The 24,180-nt window shown below is 45.0% G+C and overlaps 1 protein-coding gene across 1 annotated transcript in view; it reads left to right on the plus strand.

Moving 5' to 3' along the window:
• Window positions 1-24,180, plus strand: part of CSMD2 (CUB and Sushi multiple domains 2) — a 310,633-nt gene that overhangs the window by 210,960 nt on the left and 75,493 nt on the right. Inside the window, exons 23-31 of the mRNA XM_049820686.1 lie at window positions 18-174; window positions 565-756; window positions 2,091-2,217; window positions 8,691-8,893; window positions 10,793-10,984; window positions 13,515-13,653; window positions 14,113-14,300; window positions 21,563-21,757; window positions 22,717-22,833. Of these exons, the coding sequence (XP_049676643.1) occupies window positions 18-174; window positions 565-756; window positions 2,091-2,217; window positions 8,691-8,893; window positions 10,793-10,984; window positions 13,515-13,653; window positions 14,113-14,300; window positions 21,563-21,757; window positions 22,717-22,833 (1,510 nt within the window). The remainder of the gene's footprint in view (window positions 1-17; window positions 175-564; window positions 757-2,090; window positions 2,218-8,690; window positions 8,894-10,792; window positions 10,985-13,514; window positions 13,654-14,112; window positions 14,301-21,562; window positions 21,758-22,716; window positions 22,834-24,180) is intronic.

The raw sequence follows: 24,180 nt of genomic DNA on the forward strand, positions 1-24,180 counted from the left end.
TTTCTTGTTCCTCCCAGGTCTACGATGGCACCAATAGTTCTGCTCGTCTGCTGGGCTCCTTTAGCCGCTCCGAAATGCTCGGCACCAGCATAAACAGCACTTCCAGCAGCATGTGGCTTGAGTTTATCACCAACAGTGAGAACACGAGTAAAGGCTTTGAGCTGCAGTTTTCTAGTAAGTCTTGGGCCCACACGCTCGTGAGGTGGGAATCCGAGGTGTGAGGGTGTATTTTTGTGTTACGGTTGCACAACCAGAGGAAGCAGTCTTTCCCATGGAGATCTTGTAGTCTAAAGTGGAATTGGAGTGGGGGAGATGATTATGCCAGCAAACCTTTTCTGTTGTGAATGAGGCAGTGGTGATACAGAAACTTTGGATCAAAGCTGAGATACCAGATTTCTGGGATCTCGTTCAAATATTAATTAAAAAAAATAATATTAATTTTCAATATGGTGGTTTTTCTCTCCAGCAAATGGTTTTAAGAGGAAAATATTAATACGATCTTGTGTTAATATCTCCTGGCTGTTAAATATCTGATGAAAACAGATGCTGTTTCTTCCGCTCCAGGTTTTGAACTCATTAAATGTGAGGACCCTGGCATCCCACAGTTTGGCTACAAGGTACACGATGAGGGACACTTTGCTGGCAGCTCCGTATCCTTTAGCTGTGACCCTGGCTATACCCTGCGAGGCACCAGGGTGCTGGTCTGCCTGACGGGGGAGAGGAGAGCTTGGGATCAACCCCTGCCAACGTGCGTAGGTGAGACAACTCTTGCTGTTAAAACGTCTTCTAACGAGTACTTTGCTGTGGGCACTGTGCTGAACGCCCCTTCTTTGCTGATATATATGATGTTAACTCTGATACTGATTGCACCCATCTACTATGGATAGGATACTATGTAAGGCGTCTTCGGATTGAGAGCCCTGATCTCTGCAAAAGTTCTACAAGCAGTCTGAACATGAAACACTGTGCTCTGAGCACAGATTTGACAAGGTTTCTTGCTTCCCTCCAAGGAGACTACTGCTTTTCTAGTCCTTGTCCTTTCACTTAAATGTGTTAAACAGTGGCACTTTCTGATAATGGCAGGCATCAACGTGTGTCCAGGCATTTGACAGTTCAAAGTCATGTTTCTTTGAGAGCTACATGACATTTGATTCCAGATCTTCAGATGTTTCAATTCCCTCAGTCTTTTCTTAGCCAAGTCCTGAGTGCCCTTTTACCTGTAGCTGTCCAGAAGGATGTCTTCTTGCTTGGAAAATTCTGCTATTAAGTTTTGTGTATGCAAGTGAAGTGCTGTTGGTCTGTTACTCGACAACTTCATCATTAGCTAGTGTTTCCAGGACATGGTGAAGTTCTCGCAGACTTAGTCCTCTGAGAGACCTCAACAACCAGAAGGCTGCTTTCATGGTTATAAGCGATGTGCTCAGACATTGGCGTTCTATATTCTCCATGAGTTAGAACCATTCTTTATGTGGTAACTCTGCTGAATTTTATCCTTGATTATAGAGGTAAAAAGACAAATTTCTGTGATTTATGAATCATCTTAACCTTTACCCTATTTGCTATACATACATTGCCTGTGAATGGTCGTGTCCGTGTGAGCATGTGGAAACGTAAAGAATTTTAGCAGATGTGTTATGAAAATGTATTCAAAATCCTCACGTTCTTTTGAAGTTCATTTAGCAGACACATACGTATGTTAGCTTCTTCGTTTTATCACACTGATGAATTGTTAAGACATTTTGCAGATACAAGCAGAAGAATTGAGCTCTTTCACCCCACGTGTGTGAATCCGGGAAAGCAGGATGCTGGCAGGCTCTGCCTTTACTGGCTGCAAAGTCCAAAAGGTGGAGGGAAGCTTTGACAGCATGTCAGGTGTTAGGAATGGGCACAGCAGTGCAGAGTTATTCTGATAACTCAGTCTTTTAGCTGAATTAAATGACGCTCTTTATCGTTGTTTTGTAGGCTTTAAGAATCTCATTAAATGGCAAGAAATACTCCCTGTTGTATTCGTAGGATGGGATTTGCATTGTTGCCAAGTAAGAACCATAATATGTCATGAATCTTCTCACTAACCCATATGTTTCTTCCAGCTGAGTGTGGGGGTACTATCAAAGGAGAGTCGTCAGGACGGATACTGTCTCCCGGCTACCCAACGCCCTACGATCATAACCTGAATTGTATTTGGACAATAGAGGCAGAAGCCGGTTGCACGATAGGGTGAGTTGGGCCAGGTTGTTGTAGCTTGGTTTTCTTTCCATGTACGGCTTACTTTTCCAGAAGCAGATCAATAACTATGTAAGGCAAGTAGAGAGAATGCCCTGTCATTTTGAGAGTCCCGAATGAGGCAACAAGCACTGGTTTATCTCCTTGCCAGGTTGGACAGAAGCGGCATCGCTTCTCCTTTCTCTTAAGCGTTTTAACCCTGTAGGGCCTGTACCTGTAACAGCTATTGTGCCATGGGTGGTGATGCCAGATTATTTGTTATTGCTGCCTGTGGTATTACTGTATTAAAAAAAACATCCAAGAGCTTTTACGTGCATGTACAATGCAAGTGCTTTTCACCCCTTTCCTTAATGGCATGTATTCAGAAACAAACCTTTTCCACCAGATTAGTGTTGTATTTCCCAACAATGTTTAATACGTGTCCAAGTGACGTAATCCTAAAATGAGGACATATATATAAAATTGCTTGGAAGATCACATCCCAGGATACAGTAATGGAAGGCAGTCACGGGTTTGGTTCATCTCCCGTTCGTGTTGCCAGAGAAAATTAACACTGAAAGGGATGAGCTCTGTCACATTACGTTTGTAAGAATGAACAGACAGATGTGAGGGTCCCCAGATGTGAGTGGACGGCTGGAAAACTGAGACCACAGTACTTAGCCTTCATCTTCTACTTGCATTGTTTTATTGATTAATAGTAAATGGAACACATACAATGTAATTATCCTCCCAAAGGAAAGACTCAAGATGGTTCGTACACATCTGGTCTGTACAGAGATGCAAGACTGTTTTCTCCTCCGACTTCTCTTACGGTGCTGTTGCCACTTTCCTGTTGGAAAGCGGCAGTTTGAAATGTAATTTGTTTATGAGTTACGTGAATTTGGCAGTTAGGTGAGCACGGTATTGAGAACATTTGGCTCATAAAGTTAGTGCAGTCACCAGCAGAATCCAGGCAGTTTCCTGCTCTGCGATACTTCTTCTGTGATCCTTGCTGCTTAACCACTGTTCCCACGCTGAAGTTTGCCCAAGCACTGCCAAGCCATTTCAGTACTGCTCTGTGTGTACCTGCATATTTCAGTCCAGCTGAAGTCATCTTCGACAGAAAACTGACGTATACTGGCAAGTAAAGTTTTTGCTAAGTGCTGGGACTTGAGGGGGAGAAATGTAGATTATAAGGTCTGTCCAACAATAATCTGCTTCTCCCACGATCTCCCATTATATTTTCTAGTCCTTGATAGTTGGTGCGTCAGCCCCATTTCTGTGCTGACCCGCGACCTGTTGCTGTTCCAGTCCTGCACTCCTTCATTGTCGGTGCCCTTTTATCTTCAATGTCGCTTCCTTGCTGCATCAGCACTCATCATCCCTTCAGCGGAGACTGTTAATAACGTTGAGCTCTGTAGTGCTTTTAGTCGATGGATTTGTGCTGGAGATAGATTTGGTCCAGTGTATTCATCTTTACTTAATGCAGAAATTCCCGCTATTAGCTCTGCTCTTCAGCGTGGTTCAATAATGGATGGTTTCTGGTATGAACGCAGGAGAAAGAGCCTAGCCAATGCATCTTAATTCCTGCACAGGCAACTTCCAGTTGAAGTCTCCTCATTTTTTTCATTCTCCTGTAAAAGATTCTGAAGAAGCTGAAGATTTCTGTAGGACAAAGAAGATGAGACCCCCTTTTCTTCCCGTTGCCCCCCCAAAATGTAAGAGGCCGCCTCATCCAGAGACCTCTTCAGCGAGTGAACTTTACTCACGCACGTAACCCCCGTCTGCTTCTGTAAGAGTACTCGGATGAGCGGAGCTGTAGGCTTGCGTTTGCAGGATGAGCCAGAGGCTTGGAAGAGGCCAAGACTGAAATGAAACGATGCCAGGCAGTAGTACGGTAATATACGTTGTGACCCTTCCTTTCAGCGGAGATGAAAGCTCCCTTCTTCTGTTCCTTTATTTGGCAGCTCAAACAGAACAGATGATCTCTGGGTAGTTGAGAGAGCACATTTTCAGCAACTTCATTTTTATGGTAATCCATTGGAAAAATAATTCTCTTCACGCATGATACAATTGTATAAAGCTCTCATTTATAACTTACATTAAAATTAATCACCAAAGCTTTTTGAATAAAGCTGTATCTGCACAGAATGAGAGGAAGGAGAGAAAGATAGAAAAATTAGCCTGTACATCATTGCCATGAAAGTTGAAGGGTTGCACTTTGAGAGAGGATTAATTTTGTGCATGTGCAAACACACGCATGCACACGCACATAAAATTACAACTGAAATGACTTGGCTTATCTGTGAGACTCTAGGGAGAGAAAGAAGTGGGAGGGTGTACTGGAAAATGAAAGAAACTTGCCTTCGAGTACTGCTTGCACAGCTGAGAGCAGTGAATACACAGAAGCGGCAGCGGTGTTTTATTGTATAGCGGTGATCTCAGTGTCATAAGAGAGTTTAATGATGTTGCTAATCCTAGTGTAATGGCTGGTGCTGTAGTGACAGGTTTCATTTTTCACAGTCTCATCTAGAAATACGAGTGAGAATATTGGAATGTTCCAGTTCGCTTCCTTGGAGATTTCCAGGGACAGAACATTTAACAGCTTTTAAGTTTGGGGACCCTCTCCAGGCTGGAGGGAGGCAGCGGGCAGCCCTGCAAACTGCTGACAGCGTGCAAGACCTGTGGCTTCGGTGCAAGCCACGTGGCCGTGACCAGTGTGTCAAGCTGCATTCGGCTGCTGAAGCCAGCTCCGGATGGGAGCCCAGCCTCTTGCACAGCAGAGCCCGGTTGGGGTGGCCAGGGCTTGGATGGGAAATGTCAGCAGAAAGAGCCCCAGGTTGGTCGGTCAGGTTGCGGGGCTGCTTTCTGAAGAGCTCACCAAAAAGGATGCAGACTGTCGGTGCAGAGCTGGTGTCTCGTCCTCTCTGCTCCTCGCTAAGCTGGGAGAACTTTCCCCCATCACATCTAGGCATATAGCCACAATTCCTAATTCGCTTTTTCCTGCATTTTCATGCATGTAATTGGGATTGTCAGAGTGCAAGAGTAAAACTCTCTTCCTCTCCGTTGTCTGCTAAACCAGTGTCTCGGTGTCGTGGTTTAACCCCAGCCAGCAACTAAGCACCACGCAGCCGCTCACTCACTCCCCCCCATCCAGTGGGATGGGGGAGGAAATCGGGAAAAGAAGTAAAACTCCTGGGTTGAGATAAGAACAGTTTAATAGAACAGAAAAGAAGAAACTAATAATGATAATGATAACACTAATAAAATGACAACAGTAGTAATAAAAGGATTGGAATGTACAAATGATGCGCAGGGCAATTGCTCACCACCCGCCGACCGACACCCCGCCAGTCCCCGAGCGGCGATTCCCTGCCCCCACTTCCCAGTTCCTAAACTAGATGGGACGTCCCATGGTATGGAATACACCGTTGGCCAGTTTGGGTCAGGTGTCCTGGCTGTGTCCTGTGCCAACTTCTTGTGACCTGGCTGGGCATGAGAAGCTGAAAAATCCTTGACTATAGTCTAAACACTACTGAGCACCAACTGAAAACATCAGTGTTATCAACATTCTTCGCATACTGAACTCAAAACGTAGCACTGGACCAGCTACTGGGAAGACAGTTAACTCTATCCCAGCTGAAACCAGGACACTCGGTCTTGTCTTAAATGAAGCCCTGCTGGAAATAGAATCAGGCTGATAGAAAAATCATGCTGTTTGGTTACAGATGTGCCTAGACTGATTAGCTCCACAGCACACCAGTTTTCTTAATAAAATCGGCTATCCCAATAGACTCCTGAACCAGCTGGCGCTGGACAATGTGTGCCTTGCCACTGCCTCACCTGGTTATCGCGCTAAGGTTTTCTCCTCTTGGTGAAGCCTTGCCTGCAAGTTGTTTCTTAAAAATCAATGAGGGGAGTGAGTTGCTGTAGGCAGCCTTGGTCCTCCGGGGAGCCGGCGGTGGCAGTTCCAGGGTGTGCGTCCCCCCGCCACAGGTCAGTCTTTGCTGGCATCTCCTTGTTTCCGAGGTCTTCAGCAGTGAGTTTTCTCTGGCAGTTTTGGCTAACCAGACCCGGTTAGCCTGAGAGCAAATGTAATCAGGCCAACGCACCCGTGGAGAACAGCTCTGCTATGATCCATTCTTACTTTCCTCAAGTTGAGCTTTTTTTCTCTTTGCTCAAGGTCTCTGCTAGGTAGATTTATGATTCAGCTCTTTTGGTTTCTGTTGGATTCTGTGGACATCATTTTGTTGCCGAGTACATTGCAGTTTTGTTTTTTTTTGGTTGGGTTCCCCCCCCCCCACCCCTTTATGGTTCTACCTGATTTATTTATGTTTGCCCCGGATAAATGGGAAAGCAGCCAAGCGAATGCTTCCTTGTTTTCCTCTGTGGGCTGTCAGGGTTTTAAGCGCAGTACCTGATTGTTTTATTTTTTGCAGATTTTTCTCAGTACAGTTTATAGATTTCTGTCCTCGTTTCAAACTAGCGTGCCTCAAGTTACCCTGTGTTAGCCTGATTTCATTGTGTCAGATGGTATTTCCCCCAGTGATAATGTGGCAATGAAAAACAGAGGCAATTAAATGCCTCCTCTTCAGTTGGCATTTTAAGCGCAGGAGTGAAAGGGACTGTACCCTGATGTATCGCAGCCTTTAGTTGATAACTCCCTTGGGTGTAAGAATAATAATGACTATATCTTATGCTTAGATGGTACTTCTGATCCCAAAGCTCTTTGCAAAGCCTGGATTCATCTGCTTCGCCCCCTTCCACGACAGAGGTTGGTTTGGTGGGGAGAAGTGCAGTGTGCTATCCAACCCCCCAAGCCCAGGGTGGGAAGAGAGGAGCCATCCCACCAGGAGCTGTTGTTGGGATCAAGTTTGTCCTGTCCCAGAGTGCCAGCAGGGCTCTCCTGGGCATGGTAGGAACTGCTGGCCTTTTCCCATCCCCTTAGGTCCATTGCTGGTCCAGGCTCTGGAGTGAATTTCCTCGCCATGATGACTCCTGCCAGCATCTTGGACTTTCCCCGGGGATTTTTCTGTGGCAGTGGCAAACAGGCATAGCCCTGTTTCAGTTTAAAAGCAGAAGACGAGAGCGCCGAGGAGTACTGCTGCAGGCAGTTCGGGACTAAGGAACATTTGCTGCATACACTGGAGGCCTTGCAGCCCTCTCTCCAGGGCAGACAAAACTATAAAATACGCAGAGTAAGGAAATGAAATCTGCATTTGGAGCATCATAATAAATGCCCTCGTTGAGAGCACAGTCTAATTTCATTGCCAGACACCAGTTTCTTAATTTGTTTTCTCTCCCTTCCTTTCCTATTGTGGATGAGCTGGCTGCTGCTGCCTCGCTTTTTCTTTATTTCTTGCTGAAGTTGTTCTGTCGCCTGATCTAGATACAGTTTTGCAATATCCACAGCTTTGTAAACCTGCCAAAATCCTTTCCTGGATCAGCCACTTCTCAGAGGTGCTGCAATCCAGCATTCGGAATTTGCACCCACCTGTTTGCCACCCTCCAGCACACCCTTTTCTGCTCCTTTTTATTAACCTCTGGGGCAGTTAACAAACTGGTAAGGGTTTCTTTTACCAGCTTGATGCTGTTCTAATTAAGAGTGGTGTTGGTTGTTTCCTTTCATTCCTCTCCCCCCCACCCCCCGATACACAAGATTAGCTTGGTGCCAGGAGCAAATTCTTTGATCTGAGTGCAGGTAGCAAAAATCAGTGCATTTTATCAGTAGATGCTGGCTCTTGACAATAAGCTGTTCCTTGCAGGACACCAAAAAAAGCAAAAGGACAGCCAAGGTTGTTGCTGTGTACAGCATAGGGACAATGTCTGAATGGGATGCATTTAAGTTGTCTGAAGGAACCACAGCACATTTTCTGCTAACTCTGTTCTTAGAATAGGTTTCTCGATACTTCTGTGTTTATCTGTTACAGAGCTTAGTGAAACTACGGACAAACTCCTATCCTCTCATTCACAGCCCCTGTACCTCTCTGCTGCAGGTTTCCTACGTGTCATTGACTGAGCCTTTTGTCTGTGTGACAGCTACTTGTTGCAATGTCTGAGCACCTTCGGTGTAAAACCAACTGTGATATTCTGGCTGGGGACATTTCCACTGCTCACAATGGGCTTTTGGACCTTTACCTTGTTCCTCAAGATTTTTAGGACAGATTAGTAATTTTGTTCACTCAGGAGAGAACATCAGAAAGGTGCCAACTTTTCTGAAAAGATTAGTGTCCATGACTCAGTCGGATTTTGTTTATGGATGTGTTTTATTAGGGAGGCATGTGACTAAGAGATCTTGGGTTTTACAGACACAAAGTTTGTTAGAGGGCTGAAGTACTTTGTCCAAGCTGAGTTGCAGATAACAGGAGAGAACCCATTTGTTGTGGGCCAAGCTACCTTAGGTTGGTACCAACCACATTTCTAATCCTTTCAGGAAAAAAGGCAGAGCTCAGTTTGTGGTCTGACTGTCAGTTCACTTTGCCACACAGGCTCCATTTCATGGTTTTCCACACCGAGGAATTCCACGATGTGCTGAGGATCTGGGACGGTCCGGTGGAGAACGGCATCCTCCTAAAAGAGATCAGCGGGTCTGGCTTACCCGGCGACGTCCACAGCACTTTCAACTCTGTCATCCTTCAGTTCAACACCGATTTCTTCACAAGCAAGCAGGGCTTTGCTGTTCAGTTTTCAGGTAGGCTTTACGTTGTTTCCTCAGCATTGCCCAAATGTAGCTTTACTGGTAAGTGATTTCAGGTCTATCCACGAAGTACTGATGGTGAGCAAACGACACCGTATCGAACGCAGTTGCAGGAACTGTGCCGTCTTCCAGCCGTTTGTGCTCTGCCGCGTTGGGGTGCAGTCTCTGCAAATACAAGAAAAACTCTTGTATTTTGTCCTTGCCGTGCAGGTGAATGCTGTGCTCCCCTCTGCTACAGTCACCTTCACAGTGGTGAACTTGGCAGCGAAATGTAGCACAGTACATTGTGGAATACATAAGAAGGAATTACAGATACTTTCCACCACGTTCCCACGGGTCCCTTAGAGACACCAGCGTGCAGGCAACTTCCCCCAGGCATTCTGAGAGCAGTTGGTCAGTGGTCTCTGAAAACCAAGTCTATTTAAAATCCCCCAAATTGGATCCCCGGAGATGCAGATCACAAAAAGCTCGATTGGCTATAGGGATGTCATTGCTCGCAGCAGCACTGCGTGTAATGCAACTGCAGTCTGTCACTGCCTAAGACCTGGCTGCTGTTACCTAAGTCTCGGCCTTGCAAGCACGTTAATTGCAATTATATTAGGGTAATATATTTCACCATTTGCGCAGAGCTTTCCAGGATGCAGGCCTTCTCTGACATGTCCAGTAACCAACCAGCAGACGCCTATTTTGGAGATGGTAGTAAACAGGGAGGCTGTTGGGTGAAGGATAATGTGACCCTCCTGGGGCTCAGACATACCGAAGCATCAGAACTCATTCTGTCTCTCCCAAGCTTTTGCCCGTAGCTTTCTGTTCGGGGTGCCTTGCGTGGCCGGGAGAGCAGGCCAGCTGCTTGGGAAGAGTTTGTGCTGGGTACAGGACCTTCTGGGGTGACCGAGAGAGAGGGAGAGCTTTGTGTCACCCAGCACAGCTCTGCTGTCCTCTTTCTTTGCCAGGTTTGTGTCTCAGCCTGCCAGGAAGGAGCAGACTGGGCTGCTCCCTTGCTTATCTTCAGTTACACAGAAAGAGAGAGAGAGGGATTTCCTCTGGCTCTTTTAAGAAGAGCTTTCTCTAAACTGCCTAGGTGTAATAGACTCTCATCAACTTAGCAGGAAATAAGCTCTGCTCCGCTGCCTGATATGGAGCTGGTCTTTATTGAACGCTCCTGCACAAAGCCTTTGTTCGCAAGGTGTGACTAAGTAGTCAGACCTAAGCTCAGGAGTATACAGTTTTGGATCTTGTGAACTTTAATGATCTATATAAGCTTGCAAAAACTTCTATTACTCCAGGACTTTCCATACTGCTAGGTATTGTAGTGTTGACAGACCCTGAGCTCCGTCCGCAGTGAAGCTGTGCTGCCTGCCCCCAGCTGAGAAGGAGCTGAGGGGTCATCTCATACCTCAAAGGGAGGCGGCAGCGAGACTGGGAGGGAAACATGTGCATTTCCAAAAGGTCAGGCTTGATGCTTCCCAGGGCTAAAGGCTAAATTGCTCTGACACTCAGGGGAAGTGAAAAGTGCTAGTGGATTAGTTTGTTTTGCAGCATGTGTTTGACACAGAATTCTATAAAAATGCCGTGTAAGATCAGTGGATGTCTGGACTTATTAAGTAAACATGCATGTGCACAATTATACATCAAACTTGCACTCTGTGTAGAGCAGTTGAACTTGCCATTCCCCAGAGCCTTTACCAGCTGGAGTGGCAGATGTTCAGTGCAAAGTAAAAGCCAGTTTTTGTGTGTGTGGCAACTTTAAAGGATACTGAAGGAGGAGAGATGGAGAGTGAAGTCATTGCTTGGGTATCTGCTTAAGGACAGAGTCTAAGTACAGCTGATGCTGTAAGGCTGTGTTAAATATAAATATATATATATTAAATATATATTTTTACTATTCCTCAGTTTCCACTGCCACTTCCTGCAATGACCCAGGAATTCCCCAGAACGGGAGCCGGAGTGGTGACAGCAAGGAGGCAGGTGACTCCATCATCTTCCAGTGTAATCCAGGATACGCTCTGCAAGGGGAGGCCAAAATCACTTGCGTGCAGATTGAGAACAGGTTTTTCTGGCAACCAGACCCTCCCTCCTGCACAGGTATGAACACGCGTCCATCCTCCCATTGCACTGGCTTCCCGGCCTGTTTCATTGCAAGACTTCTGCATCTGAAGGGAATGAGTTCTGCCTGGTTTGAAGAGGTGTATGACAAGGTATATATGTCTCAGGTAGCTGTCTCACAGAACTGCTTTTTAGGTTTATCCCCAGAGTGTCTGGGACAATGAGAATCTAGTTTGTGCTGGGAGTTCATAGGACATACTGCAGTGGAAGTGATGTTATTTAACCTGACAAGTCAAAATTAAAGGCTGCTTTAAAACTCAGGTTAGTGGAGAGGATTGGGGTCATGGGTGAATAATTTCTGCATGAGGAGACAGCAAATTCTGTCATGAGAAAGAACTATCTGACATTTTCTTTGAGCTCATAAAGTACTAAAAGAAGCTCGTAAAAGCGATTCTTTTTAATATGTCCAGAACACATAAAAATAGTCATGCTAAGCACATAAGAGCAATGAACATGAAATTTGCTGGCTAATTAAATGCTAGCCACAAATTACCTACCTTTAACCTTCATTCCTGCTTATGCACTATTATCCCAAGCAAGAAAAATCAATTAATTCTGTTTCTAACATCTGATTTAATGCCAGCCAGGAAACTTCTATAGCATGCACAGGATTTATGCTCCCTGCAGGATGACTTCGTTTCTGAATGACTGTCTTGATGATCTAGTGTGGCACCCTTTCAGCCTGATAGAGACAGTCCTTCTAGTCTTCCCGGAGCTATAACTAAATCATATTGTTGCATGTCATGCCCATCTCGTCATTCTCCTCTTGAGGTTTTCTTTCACACCAGAAGCTGGGCTCTCGGTCCTTTTCAGAGAAACGTAGCCAGGGCTTTAATCTTGGTGTGAGATAAAGTCCCATGGGTCGTCTCCAGTTTGACCTGGAGATACTGTGTTGGGTCCTTTTTGAACAGAAATCTAGCAGTCTTGTTTTAGGAGTCATAAGCTCTGTTCAAAACATGAAAGAAGTGTCTTGCTCCTTCCCTCTCTTCAGTGGCCAAGGATTTGGAGGAATAATCAATGGCCAGTTCGTATCAGTTTTATAATAACTGTGTAACAGGGTGCCTAGTTAAGGTTGAATTGGAAAACGGGGTTTAATTTAGGGCTTGGGTTTTACGTTTGTAATTTAGCTCTTCGGATATCTTTTCACATCTTCATTGTACAAGTTCTACAGTCTCTAAACAATGTGGGCTGAACTGGAACCTCAGCTGAAACAGCCCTCTGGGGGCTTGGGCTATTTGAAGTCTGTATCCTGACCCAACTCCAAACAGCTGTGGCTTGGACCAGTTTCTAATTTAAATCCTTTGGAGACTATGGGTGGGATTTTCAAAGACATCAGAGGGTGTTGAACAGTCACCTCCCTTAGGCTTTTCAAAAATGAGTCCATATACTTCAGTGTCTTCTGCATTTTCCTGACATGACACTCTGGAAGAGGAACGCACCCTAAAGGTTAAGGTAAATGGACACAGAATAGATGCTTGTGGTTCTTCCAAGTTATTTGTGCGTGACTTTCAGCGAACCTCTTCGCTGTCTGTGCTGCGATTTCCTTGTCTATTCGAGAGGGATAACAGTTGTCAGTGCCTGCAGTAGCCTGCGACTGGACTTGGCTGAAGAAGTTTCTTTTGGGCCTTAGAGAAGGGTCTCTAGTTTTAGGTCTACTGTGATCTTTATAGAACAGCCCCACTACATTTTACCTGATACCTGGAGATTCTTGTGTATTTGCAGGGTTTTATAAAAGCCCGCAAGATAAATGCAGATGCTCGCTCCTTCGTGGAAGATCCTTCCAAGATTTGTTCTGTTATTTCTGTCCCGTGCTAGTTCATTTCCCACGTGGTGTTTGCTTTGGGGTAGGGTGGTCGGTATCAGACACCCAAGTTTAACACAGGCTGGGCTCCCTTCTCTCTCTCGCCCCATCACAAATCTGGGAGGATCGATCTGAGCAACGGGGGGGAATCTTAGAGCATCGACCCTCGTGAAGAGATTGCAGAAGGGCTGACAGTAATAAATGAATCATGAGTATTTGCCACAGTGGAAATATATGCAGGCATTTTCAGCCTTAAAAAAGTGAGAATTGATTTTTCAATCAGCCTGGCATTTAGTGTGTTGGTAACTGTAATAAACACAAACAAGCCATTAGTCCTAGACAACATGTTTTCACTTATTTAGCAACCATCCAGACTTTGACCAGGAGTTGCCTAAATAAATGCAACAGAAAAGCATAGAGTATCTTTCCCTTCTTCTGGTTGCTCACTTACATACCTTATGAAGATTGTAATAGCATCCATAGCTCTGTTTGTGTGTGCGTACCCTCTCCGGAGTAACAGAGCCCTCATCCTCTGTGAGGGCCGCTACAAGCTCTGGCAATAAATATCTTAATATTGGACAGCCTTGCCGACTGCCTCTCTGTCCCCTTATCTATCCGTATCTCTCTCTTTCGCCTTCCTTCATCTCATCTACTATTTTTTAAGTTTCTCTAAGACAAAGCCTCATCCCTTTGCTTGATTGCCTTCAGCTCCCTGTGGAGGTATCTTGACAGGACCGGCAGGAGTGATCTTGTCCCCGCAGTACCCAGAGCCCTACCCGCCGGGAAAGGAGTGTGACTGGAAGCTGACCGTCTCTCCCGATTATGTCATTGCCCTCGTATTCAACACGTACGTACCCGAGAGCTGTTTGATTCCACTTCTGGGGCTGCCTGTGGGTCCTTTCCTCTCTGAAGGAACCAAACCAAGCCTGGTGGGACTGTCCCGTGGTCCTGGGTAATCTGTTCTCAGACGTTCCCTTAATTTGGGGAAGATAGGCATATTTCAACTGCAGCTTCTCTTTGATATACGCATAGCTTTTACAGAACGTAACCGCGTAACTGGATGTTAGGAAACCCCTGTAGCGACACTGGCTTAGGGTTTTGTGCTCCTGACTGCATCTCCAGTCCTCAATTCTGGACATGTGGAACGGAGACAGAAATGTCCCGTACTTAGCTGAGGAGCTGTTTTGGGGCAGAAGCAGTCTTTCAGCGATGTGGTTGTTACAGCTCATCAAGACCACGGTCTGTTGCTCTCCAGCAGCTGCTGTAGCATGCTCATATTTCAAGTACTCTTCCTTTGGGTTTGCAGCTTCAGTTTGGAGCCTGGCTATGATTTCCTTCATATCTACGATGGACCCGATTCACTCAGCCCCCTGATTGGAAGCTTTTATGGTTCCCAGCTACCCGAAAGGATAGAGAGCAGCAGTAACAGCCTCTTCCTCGCTTTCCGAAGCGATGCGTCAGTCAGCAACACCGGATTTGTCATTGACTACACGGGTAAGAGCCGTCCGAGGGTGCACCTGGCCCAGCTGACTCAGCAAATACATGGGATTTTACCTGCTATTATTTTCAGGTTAAACCACCTAGCTGAACCAAATGGGAGAAGCTCTAGACCCTGTGGAAACCTCTGTTCAGGCAGTAATCTTGCTGTCTGTTTTGCTACTACCAAAGGTGATCAAGAGGCATGGGAGGGAAAATTGGGAGTTGAAGGGAGGGGATCCTGTAGGCTGGCAGAAGAGCCAGGGTACGTAAGGTAGATAAGAGCAGCCTAGAAAGACTGCGATGTGGCTGAGGGTCAGTCCCATGTGGCTCCTTCTGTGTGGGGATTTCATTAACAGAGAAGAAAGGGTTTACATTTTTTTCTTTCTTTAAGAAAAATCAAGGGAGATTCCCAGAAAATATATATTTATGTACAGGCTGTATTCTGTATAATCTTTCTTGCTCCACACTGAATTTAAATAGTTCTGTCTTCTCCTTAGTGAGCAGAACATGCCACTTCATTGCAGATTTGAGCTTTTGGAGTACTAGAGAGTGCTGAACTATTAACTCGTTATTAGGAATTCTCCGCATTGCCATGGATTTCAGGTTTATTCTTAGTGGCAAGAGCGGCTTTATCCAAGAAAAGGAGGTGCAGACATACATATCCAGTATGGGATCTCGGTCTGAATTCTTAATGCTGTCATTCAAGAGCACACCAAACGATTGGGTGGCTACATCTAGAGGCACGGATCATGGCGGTGGATGCTCAGCTCTCTTGAGTCAACAGAGCTCTCCTGAAATCTGTGTATTTTGTTTCACTTAAGATTCTAAAGCATCTACTTAAAAATTCACTAATAGTTAGTAAAATAAACAGAATAGTTCACAGGTGTCTGTGTTACTGGAGCAGTGGCTTTTTTTTCTTGCTTGCTTGTGGAGGAAGGAAAACATTGTGGTGGCTTCAGCTGCAATGGTGAGAAACAAGGGCAGTGGTTAGAGTTCTCCCTGGGTGCTTTTAGCTTTCTGTTGGTGGAGCAAGCTGAGAAGTGACAGACCTGGCACTGCTGTTCTGGGGGAAAAACAGGAAGGCTTTGGCAGATACGTTCCTTGTTTGTGCGTAGGGTAGGTGGAAGAATGGAGTTGTTACAAACCGTAGTAAAATATACGCTCTGAAAAGCTGGATCTGATGAGCCGGGATTATGCAGAATGGAGAAAAGGATTAAAAACTAGGGGGGAAAAAAAAACAGGGCTAGAAAGAAACAATTCTTCAAGCCTGCCCTGGCCTATATGGACTAGTTTGCAGGATGGGGAAAAAAGCACCGATGGCTTCAGATGTACTGGATGCGTGCCACTGTGAAACATGGCTTTGCCTCCGTGGTGTACACTGTGAAACAGGCTGTTGAGTCTTGTTGGCCCAACTGCGTGCTGTGGGAGCAGTAATAGCTTGTGCCGGAGAGCTGATGGGCCGCTGCTGTGTTGTCAGGGCTGCTGCTGCTTTCTCTGCGTGCTTGGGCAGTTCTCTCTTCCTATACCCTGTCTCCGATCTGTGGTTCCTGCTTTTCAATTTACTTGACCGGAGGTTAAATGATAGTGAAACGGCAATTCCTATTAGTTATGGTGAACAGATGAATTTCCCTCTAGTAAAGTTATGAAATAATAAGACAAAGACAATTAGCACTGCTTAAGATTTAAGAGATTAGAAGTTTTCTGCTCTTGTTAGAATTAATTTTACTAAAAATTAAGTCTTAGGTTTTCTTCTTTTCCACTGTTTTTGGGCAGCCAGAAAGTAGTTAACAAATGAAATCTCATTAAATTAGGGTGGTTGTGCGATGTGTTTTTCTCCTAAACACTCCTACAGTGTTAATCGCGCCTACATACTTCCCACAAAGCCGAACTGCTGGGAGAAAAGAATGAGGCTTTAAGTTTGCTCATTAATTTCCCTGCACTTTAAAAGGAACCTGGGATTCAAGTCTGAGAAGCGGCAGAAAATAGAACTTTGGGGAATCGAAGGAAGAAGAAAAGAAATGCAGGAGGGAGCATGTGTGAAAGAAAATCAAATACCGAGCTGGGCTCCTTGCCAGCGTGGAATCCCAAGTACAGTTCAAAGACACCGTCTTCTCTCAGCCATCTCATTGTGTTTGGTCAGTGCTGCAGCCCATGTAGGCTTCCTGCCCTTATAGCTCCCTAAATATCGTATATCACCTGTGTCAGCTGTATGTGAAATAGTCTTAATTACCAGGGGCTTTGTAGTCCCCTTTTGGTAATGTTTTGGGGAGAAAAAAGGCAGAGCAGCCATCTGTCAGCCCCTCCTTGAAACCCTGCATCTTCCCTGGGACTGGGACTGTATCGCTAGCCTGCAGCTACAGTGTGTCGGGTGAATTTCAAACAGCCTCAGCACTTCATTTGAAATTGTTTCAGGGGCAATGGCTCTTCAAGAGAAAGTTGTCCTCTGGGGCCAGGAGGAATGGAGAAAACAGAGAGAGAAGAATGAATTTGGCTTTTATTATGCCAGTTTTTGCATAGAGCATGACAGTGAGAGCGAAGTGGGAATGCAGCAATGCCATAGAAAGGTGTTTGAGGGCAGATCTTCAGCCGGGCAATTTCCCAGCTTAGCTACACAGATACACTACACCAGCAGGATTTCTGATGGATGAACACATACCTTTTGCTTTACACCCATGATGCACTGTCAGCTGTGCAGCAGAATGAAAAATCAAACTCGGCTTACCAGCAAAGAAACTGTAGGTGCACTTTCCCCGCACTCACTTCAAAGTACAGAGGTTTGGTTTACTGTCTGCATAAAACCTTGGATTGATTCAGAGGGTCAGGTGAAACTTAAATGCAATAGTTTGGGATTTCAACTGGGGAGGAATTTATTCTTTGGAATGACTTAGCGGTGGTGAGTAGATTCCGGGTTCAGGCTGGTTTATGAAAAGGAAGACATGCTCTGCTCAGGCATCCCACTTAAGGTCTGCTGAAGTTATCATAATCCTTAAAAAAGTGCTTGTTTGTGACACCAGCTTAGTTAATGTTGTCATTTCTGTGAAAGCAGTGTGCTGTGTTCGTAGCAGATTCACTTGAGCCCAACAAGTGTTAGTCTGCCAAAGCAAAAGGGTAAGTTCCTGATTACAAAATAGGAAAGACAGTTACAAAACAAAAGCTTAAACACAGGGAAGAGATCGTTTGCAATACACCTAGAATTTATCTCTCGTTCCAGTTGTTGCCTAAGAATTTTTTTAAAATGTCTCAGCTACAGAAAACTAATGGTTTTAACTCCGTATCTCTGCATGTATTATCTTTTGGACAAAGATAATATTTGTGTGTCTTAGTTATACTTGGGAGATTTCTGGATACAGAGCAACACTGCATAAGTTTCCAATACTGTTTCCAGTCAATTTAAAAGACCCCTTGGTATGAGGGTCTTCCATTAAGCTGTCATTGCCAGAAAATGCTACCAAAGACTCTTTTAAATTTGGCTGGGGGTTAATCTCTGAAGTGAAGATTATTTTTTCTTACTGGGAAACCAACTGAATTTGAATAATCAGTTTGCATTGCAGCATCTTGCAAACTGCAGATTTTATTCAGATACCTTTTATATATTCACATACGCTGATATTTTTAAATGGAGACCACACTTAGCAACGCAAAGGGCAGGCTAGTTATTTGGAGAGCTTTTCCCAAATTATTGCCCCCCCTTTATCTTTTGTGAGTGTTGGGGACCTGTTGTCATGAACATGGAAATGGGTCAAACTCCATCAGTCGCTGCCTCCATCCGAGCAATTTACCCCGATGGGTTGGTGCTGGATGGGACCCAAGGGACGTATTTGGCTCCTCGTGCTTGGGGCAGAGGGTAGGAAGGAGTTTCCAGGTTGGATACTCCAAAGCGGGAGGTTTTCTCGTGCTTTTTAGTACTTCCTGGTTCTGTTGTGGGCCAGAAATGAAGAGGCGTGAAATTGAAAGCAAATGAAGCAAAACTGATTACTTTTCACCCTTCCAAAGGAATGAAGGAAAAAAACCCCAACCAAACCCAAACCCCAAGCCTTATTTCAAATCCATTATTATTTCGCCAGAACTGTTTTGCACATCCTGAGCTTATAAACATCTATTCAGCATTACTTACGGGTTATTTAAGGTGGAAATACCCCACAGACACACTATTCTGTAAAATCTGTTGCAAAGCAAGCTGTTTAACAATATCCAGCTGTTAAAACAGTTGGAAATGGGAGATGACACTTGACCGTAGAACACCTTGCATTTGAAAAACAGGTATGTCCTTTGGGAAAGGTAGTCTGTTTAGCTGGGATGAGTCGGAGCGTTCTGGGCTCCTGGCGAGCTGCTCGGGATGCCAAGGCTACACCTGGTCTTTAAGATCCCAATGTAATTTGTCCTGTCTTCAGGATATGATGGCTGGTATGGAAAACTCTTCTAGACAATTTCTCTTGGGGTTGTTTTAAGGCTTAGCTCTTAAATAAAGGCTTGCACGCATTCACAGCTATGGAGCTGATGATGCACTTTGTGGACAACTCTTCAGCGAAGCTGTTCTCGAACATGTGGATGAAAGCCCGACCTCCTGGTCTAGGAGCTTATGCAGGCTTTGAGCTTTCCTTGGGAAAGGAGAGGGGAAGCACAGGAAATTCTGCTTTCTGTGGACTAATGAGCCAGTTCTCATGGCATTTTTGCCTTGACTCTTTTCTAAACATTTGGCAGCCTGAATCCATGTTAATTGGGACATCAGGGTGAAGCCCTCGATTTCTGAAGTGGCTGAGTGAAAACAAAATGTTAATTCTAAATGGACAAGCCGTGCTGTACTCACTTCATAAGCCTAATAAATGAAAGGCTGGGGAAGCTGTGGCTTTCCCACATCCCTCTACGAGTCTTTTGCAGTCACCACGCAACCAAATACTTAAGGTTGAGCTCCTGCCTCCCTTTGTAGCCTACTGCGGAGGATCATCGGGGCAGGTCATCTGGAGATATGCGTAGGACTAGTGTGTCAGGATGCGTCGTCCTCGAAGGTGAGCGGTGTCCCTGAAGGCGCAGACCCTCAAGGGAGCAGAAGCGGTCAAGAATGAGGAAAACACGACAAAAGTAGCGGGGCTGTTGCTCAGCAATCAGCCACCACCCTTTTTACAGCAGTCGACAGAGTGACTTGAGCACCAAATGTCACGATTTTTCAAAGCGGGAGCAGAGGCTGAGATCAAGCACATGGCGAAGGCATCTGACAGCCGGGTGGGAGGCTGAGCGACAGGTTGAAGCCACATCGACTTGCTAGATGAAAGGCAGCGAGACTGTTTAAAATAACGAGAGGCATAGAGTGGTCAGAAGGAAGGCGTTGGGTGCAGCTTTAGTAGGAAAGGGTCTAAAAGTGAGTATTGGCAATTTAGAGAAATTAAGGGTTGCGGAGTGAAAAAACAATTTGGAGAAGTAGACGAAGCATTTACACTTGCAAATGGCTTGTGCGCTACAGCGGACTGGGCCATGCAACTGCACTGCTCGTCTTTAGTGCTCCGGCTGACTGATGCCCAGAAGCAATTCGTCACCTCTGTGGGCTGGGACGACCAGTCTGTACGAGAATGTTCCGTTGACTTGCAGCAATGATAAAGGCTCACTTCTCCAGCTACGGCTGATGTCTCACAAGCATAAGGATAAATGAGGAGGGATTCTTTTCATCTGGGCTGACCAGAGAGCCAAGGACTTTGCTTTCCCGTGCTGTGACTGAAACAAGCTTTTTGGTCCTGCTATCTCACTCATTGGAATCAAGATTTCTCCTTTCTGTCTAGCTGGTGTCTCAGCAGGAGCTACCATCAGATCACACGCAGGAAATGCTGGAGTAAAAATACTTACTGAATTCCTTTGTCTTAGAACCCAAATTTTCTCCATCATGTTCTGAGTATCTTCTGAATGCTGCAATAATTATGCCTCTAGACACATGTGTGTCTCTTCCCAGGATCAGATAAATTGGAACATCTTGTTATTTGGTTGCGGAGCGGGTTTGCTCAAAGGACAAGTGGCTTGTCCAAAGTTTGTGCAGCAAGACACCGCTAACACAGAGGAGAACGCAGGACTTCATGATTTAAAGTTTGATGATACAAGTGTGTGATGGTCTGTGAGGAGCATTGAGGGTTGACCAGTCTGTGGCTCTCAAAATAGGGAGCGGGTGTTTTAGGAAGAACCAGCAGCCTCACTTCTGCGGTTCGGGGCAGCTGTTCCTGGCAGAAATATTTTGCATCAATTTGTGACCCGTTTACCTGGATCGCTAGCTAGTGGTACTGCTCTCGTGTAAAAGAAACCATAGAGCTAATCCTATTTTTCATTGCAAACAAAGAAACAAAAGCAAGATCTAGGGGCTTTACTGTTTTCTGTTTCTCCCTCCACCCCTTCCCCAAATACTAAAAGCCCATGATTTAATGCTTAAACACATTATAATTGTTCACAGACCCACTGCTCTCAGAAAAGCCCTCATCTTTAATGAGCAATTTCCAAATGACAAAAGAGCAGGATTAATCAAAGCCTCTAATTATATTTCATGCAGGAAAAAAAAAAAAAAAAAAAGAAGAAAAAAAAGAAAAAAAGCCCTCAGAAGAAGATGGAAAGCAATACCCAAGTCCTGACAGCTCTGTAGTCTTTACTGGAATTTTCATATGTAAATGGGGTTTTTAACTCTGCAGGGCATAGTGAACAGAGAGAAAAATGTCTTCATTTTGTCTAACTGCTTGTAATCATTTTGCCATAATTGCAGCCATGCTGCACATCTGGAGAGTCTACCAGCTAGCACATGGCACTACGTATTTCCATGGTGAGAGCAGACAGCTCTTAGATACAGGGATGATAGGTGCCAAAGAGATAATGTGAACAGATGTAGCACATCTGAAATATGTTGCATGTTCAATCTGTGTTTATATGCCCCGGTTTGCAAAGTTTCTCGCAGCCTGTCCCCTCTGGAAGAAAGAAGAGCGAGTGTAGATAGTTAAATGGAAGCTTTGCCTCGTCGATTGGGTTTTGGGTGCCAGTAAATACGCGTGTGAACTGAAGCCTTCCTTCTTCCAGTATGCTTGTGCTGGAGCTGAGCATCAGAGAAAAGTCTGGACCAGAATCTGACCCATACGATTCCCCAGATTCAGCAGCATGAGAGAATGCTTAAAAACGAAACTCTGCAAATGGTACTAGTCTTTATGATATGCTTAAGTGAGATTCCCGGATGAGACAAGCCAAAAAACATGCTATTGACCAAAATTTTAGAGTAGCCATATCAGACCGGTAAAAATCTTGGCAATTCTCTCTTGCAGAAAATCCCCGGGAGTCATGCTTCGACCCTGGATCAATTAAGAATGGCACACGAGTGGGTACGGATCTGAAGCTGGGATCTACAATTACCTACTACTGCGACGGAGGGTATGACATTGAGGGGGTCTCCACGCTGACGTGCATAATGGGAGGGGATGGAAAACCTGCGTGGAACAAACCTCGACCTACCTGTACAGGTAAGGCCCAAGAGGAAAAGGTGAGTAGAGAATGATCTGCCTATCGCCAAATACATCAGCAGTTTATCCTAACGAAAAGCTGGACGTTACTTTTGCATAGAGCTGCTTGCAAGGGGACAGATGGTTTTCCTTGGTGTTTCATAATTTTTCAATTTTTTTAACACCCGGAGGTCGGGAAGAGCTGACTTAACGTGAGGTTTCTTGAACCTTCTTTTGAGAGAGAGAAAACTGGACGCAACAGATTATCTGCGTGACAAATCCTGTGTCCCTAGTGCAGGGCAGCTCTCAGCAAGCCACTTAACCATTTGCTTAACCTGATCCCAGCTAATCAAGGCCCTTAAGCACGCGCTTTCCTGAGCGGGGCCAGAGTTTATTGAGAAAACAGAAGGTATTCTTAGGGGTTCTGTGGTTTGGTTTGGTTTCTGGCTTAATGAGAAAACGGTTTAAATGATGGGTTTGCAGTCAGACCTTCTTAATCTGAGAAATGAGTCAAGAGATAGCTGTCAGTGTGTGGTGACTGGAAGAATGAAATTTCTGACTTGGAAAGGCACTGGCGGAGAGGACGCTGTTCCCGCTGGGGCCAGGCTCCTGCCGCTGAGAAAAGGGCGAAAAGAGTAGGAGTTCGTTGTGACAGGTCCTCAGCTTTAAGGTCGGGTGCAGAGCAGTGCAAAATCACGCGTTAGGCTGCATCCCTTAGCTTTGGCATGGTCTCGATAAGTAAATGTGAAGCAGGCGTGAACTCAGGTTAGGAAAAGCCTGATTTTTCTTACTAAGAGCTTGCAGCAAGAGCTGCAATGCCTGAAGCGTAGAATTGATCAGGGCTGAGGGCAGGTGACGTTGCACGGCATTACAGCATAGGGGCAGGGGTGGATCTCAAAGCGGCAAGAAAAAGGTCGGTGTTTCAAGGCAGGCTTTGGTAAGGGTACACTCGGCGATCTCCTCTTGGCTTTCTCTTCCAGCACCCTGTGGTGGTCAGTACACGGGCTCGGATGGCGTCGTCCTCTCTCCCAATTATCCCCAGAACTACACCAGTGGACAAGTCTGCTTGTACTTCATCGTTGTGCCGAAGGACTATGGTATCGGTTTTGGACTTTTTTTGAAAATCTGTCCTACTGTCTGTGCAACTGTCTTGTTTGGGGTTTTTTTTGTTTGAACAGAGGAGTTGAATAAGTGCATATATTAGTGGAGGTGAGGGAGACTGGAAAATAATAAGTGGCACTGTTGGATGCTATTTGTACTTTGTTGTAGTCAGTAAGGATGATGGGAATTTTCTGAATTTCAAAATCTGTCAAAAACAAGGGGACAAAACCCACCATCTTGTGATTCCCCTTCCAGTTTCTGCACTATATCCAGTCATGCAGAGTTGAAAAATCAGCAAAAAATAATTCATGGTGATTAATGCTAGCAGCAGACTCGGAGGACCTCTGAGAGTACAAAATGTATTTACCATAAACACATGCTAACTGTGGTGCTAAATACTCTGTCTGCGCAGAGAAGCGCATAAATGTATGGTTTTGTGGATGTGCAGCTATGGTACCTATGACTAATTTTTATTTTTAAATAACATGTGAATTAAATTTTAAAACTAGATGCGAACAAGAGCCAGATCCATTTAAATGGACCGTCATTCTTTTTATAGACTCCAGTGTTGCTTAATTTTGGTCAGAGCTTGAATACAAGCATGATCAACGTTCTAGAAACCTTTGAGGCAGCTAGCTGGATATTAGTATTGGTTAACATATTTTCTTGTTTGAAGGGAATTTAAAGTTCTTAGAGTACTTGCACTGACAGCTCTGGCAGGTGAAGGTCTCTAAATTCTGTTATTTGATACTGCTTCTCAGTGCATTGTATTGATCTAGTCAGTCCCTATGGTCTTTTCAGTTATGTGTGATTTTCTTTGCTAAGATAGCAAGGTGTGAAATAAGGATACCGTGTTCCGACATCAGTTATAAGCTCCTTTCACTCAAATTGCCCTTCTGCCTGTGTGCATCTAGGTTCCGTCTGAGTTCCTGGATCTAACTGATGAAATACTGCAGTGCTCTCTTACACCTCTTAACCTGTTTTACTATAGTAAAACTGATCTTGATATTGTCTTAAGAAACACCATAACTAGAGGGCTAGACAGTCTTGATCTGCAAGTCTGACTTTTCCCTACCGTAGGATGACAGCTAAATTAGTTTCTCTTCTCCACCTGCTACCTTTCAATAGCTTCATTAAAAACAAGGAGGAAAACCATTAGTGGTGAATGTGACACTCTTCCCATCTCCTTCACTTCTCGGATTCTGTGTACAGCAGGCATCAGGGTGTGCTATTGTCACTTTTTCAGTATTCCCAACATCAAAGCTGCGCTGTAAACCCGAATGTGCAGGAGACAAATGTCGTAGCTTGGTTCATGATGAATTTCACAGCAAGAGACCTCTCCG

The sequence above is a fragment of the Accipiter gentilis genome, chromosome 17 (genome assembly GCF_929443795.1).
Source record: "Accipiter gentilis chromosome 17, bAccGen1.1, whole genome shotgun sequence".
NCBI lineage: Eukaryota > Metazoa > Chordata > Aves > Accipitriformes > Accipitridae > Astur > Astur gentilis.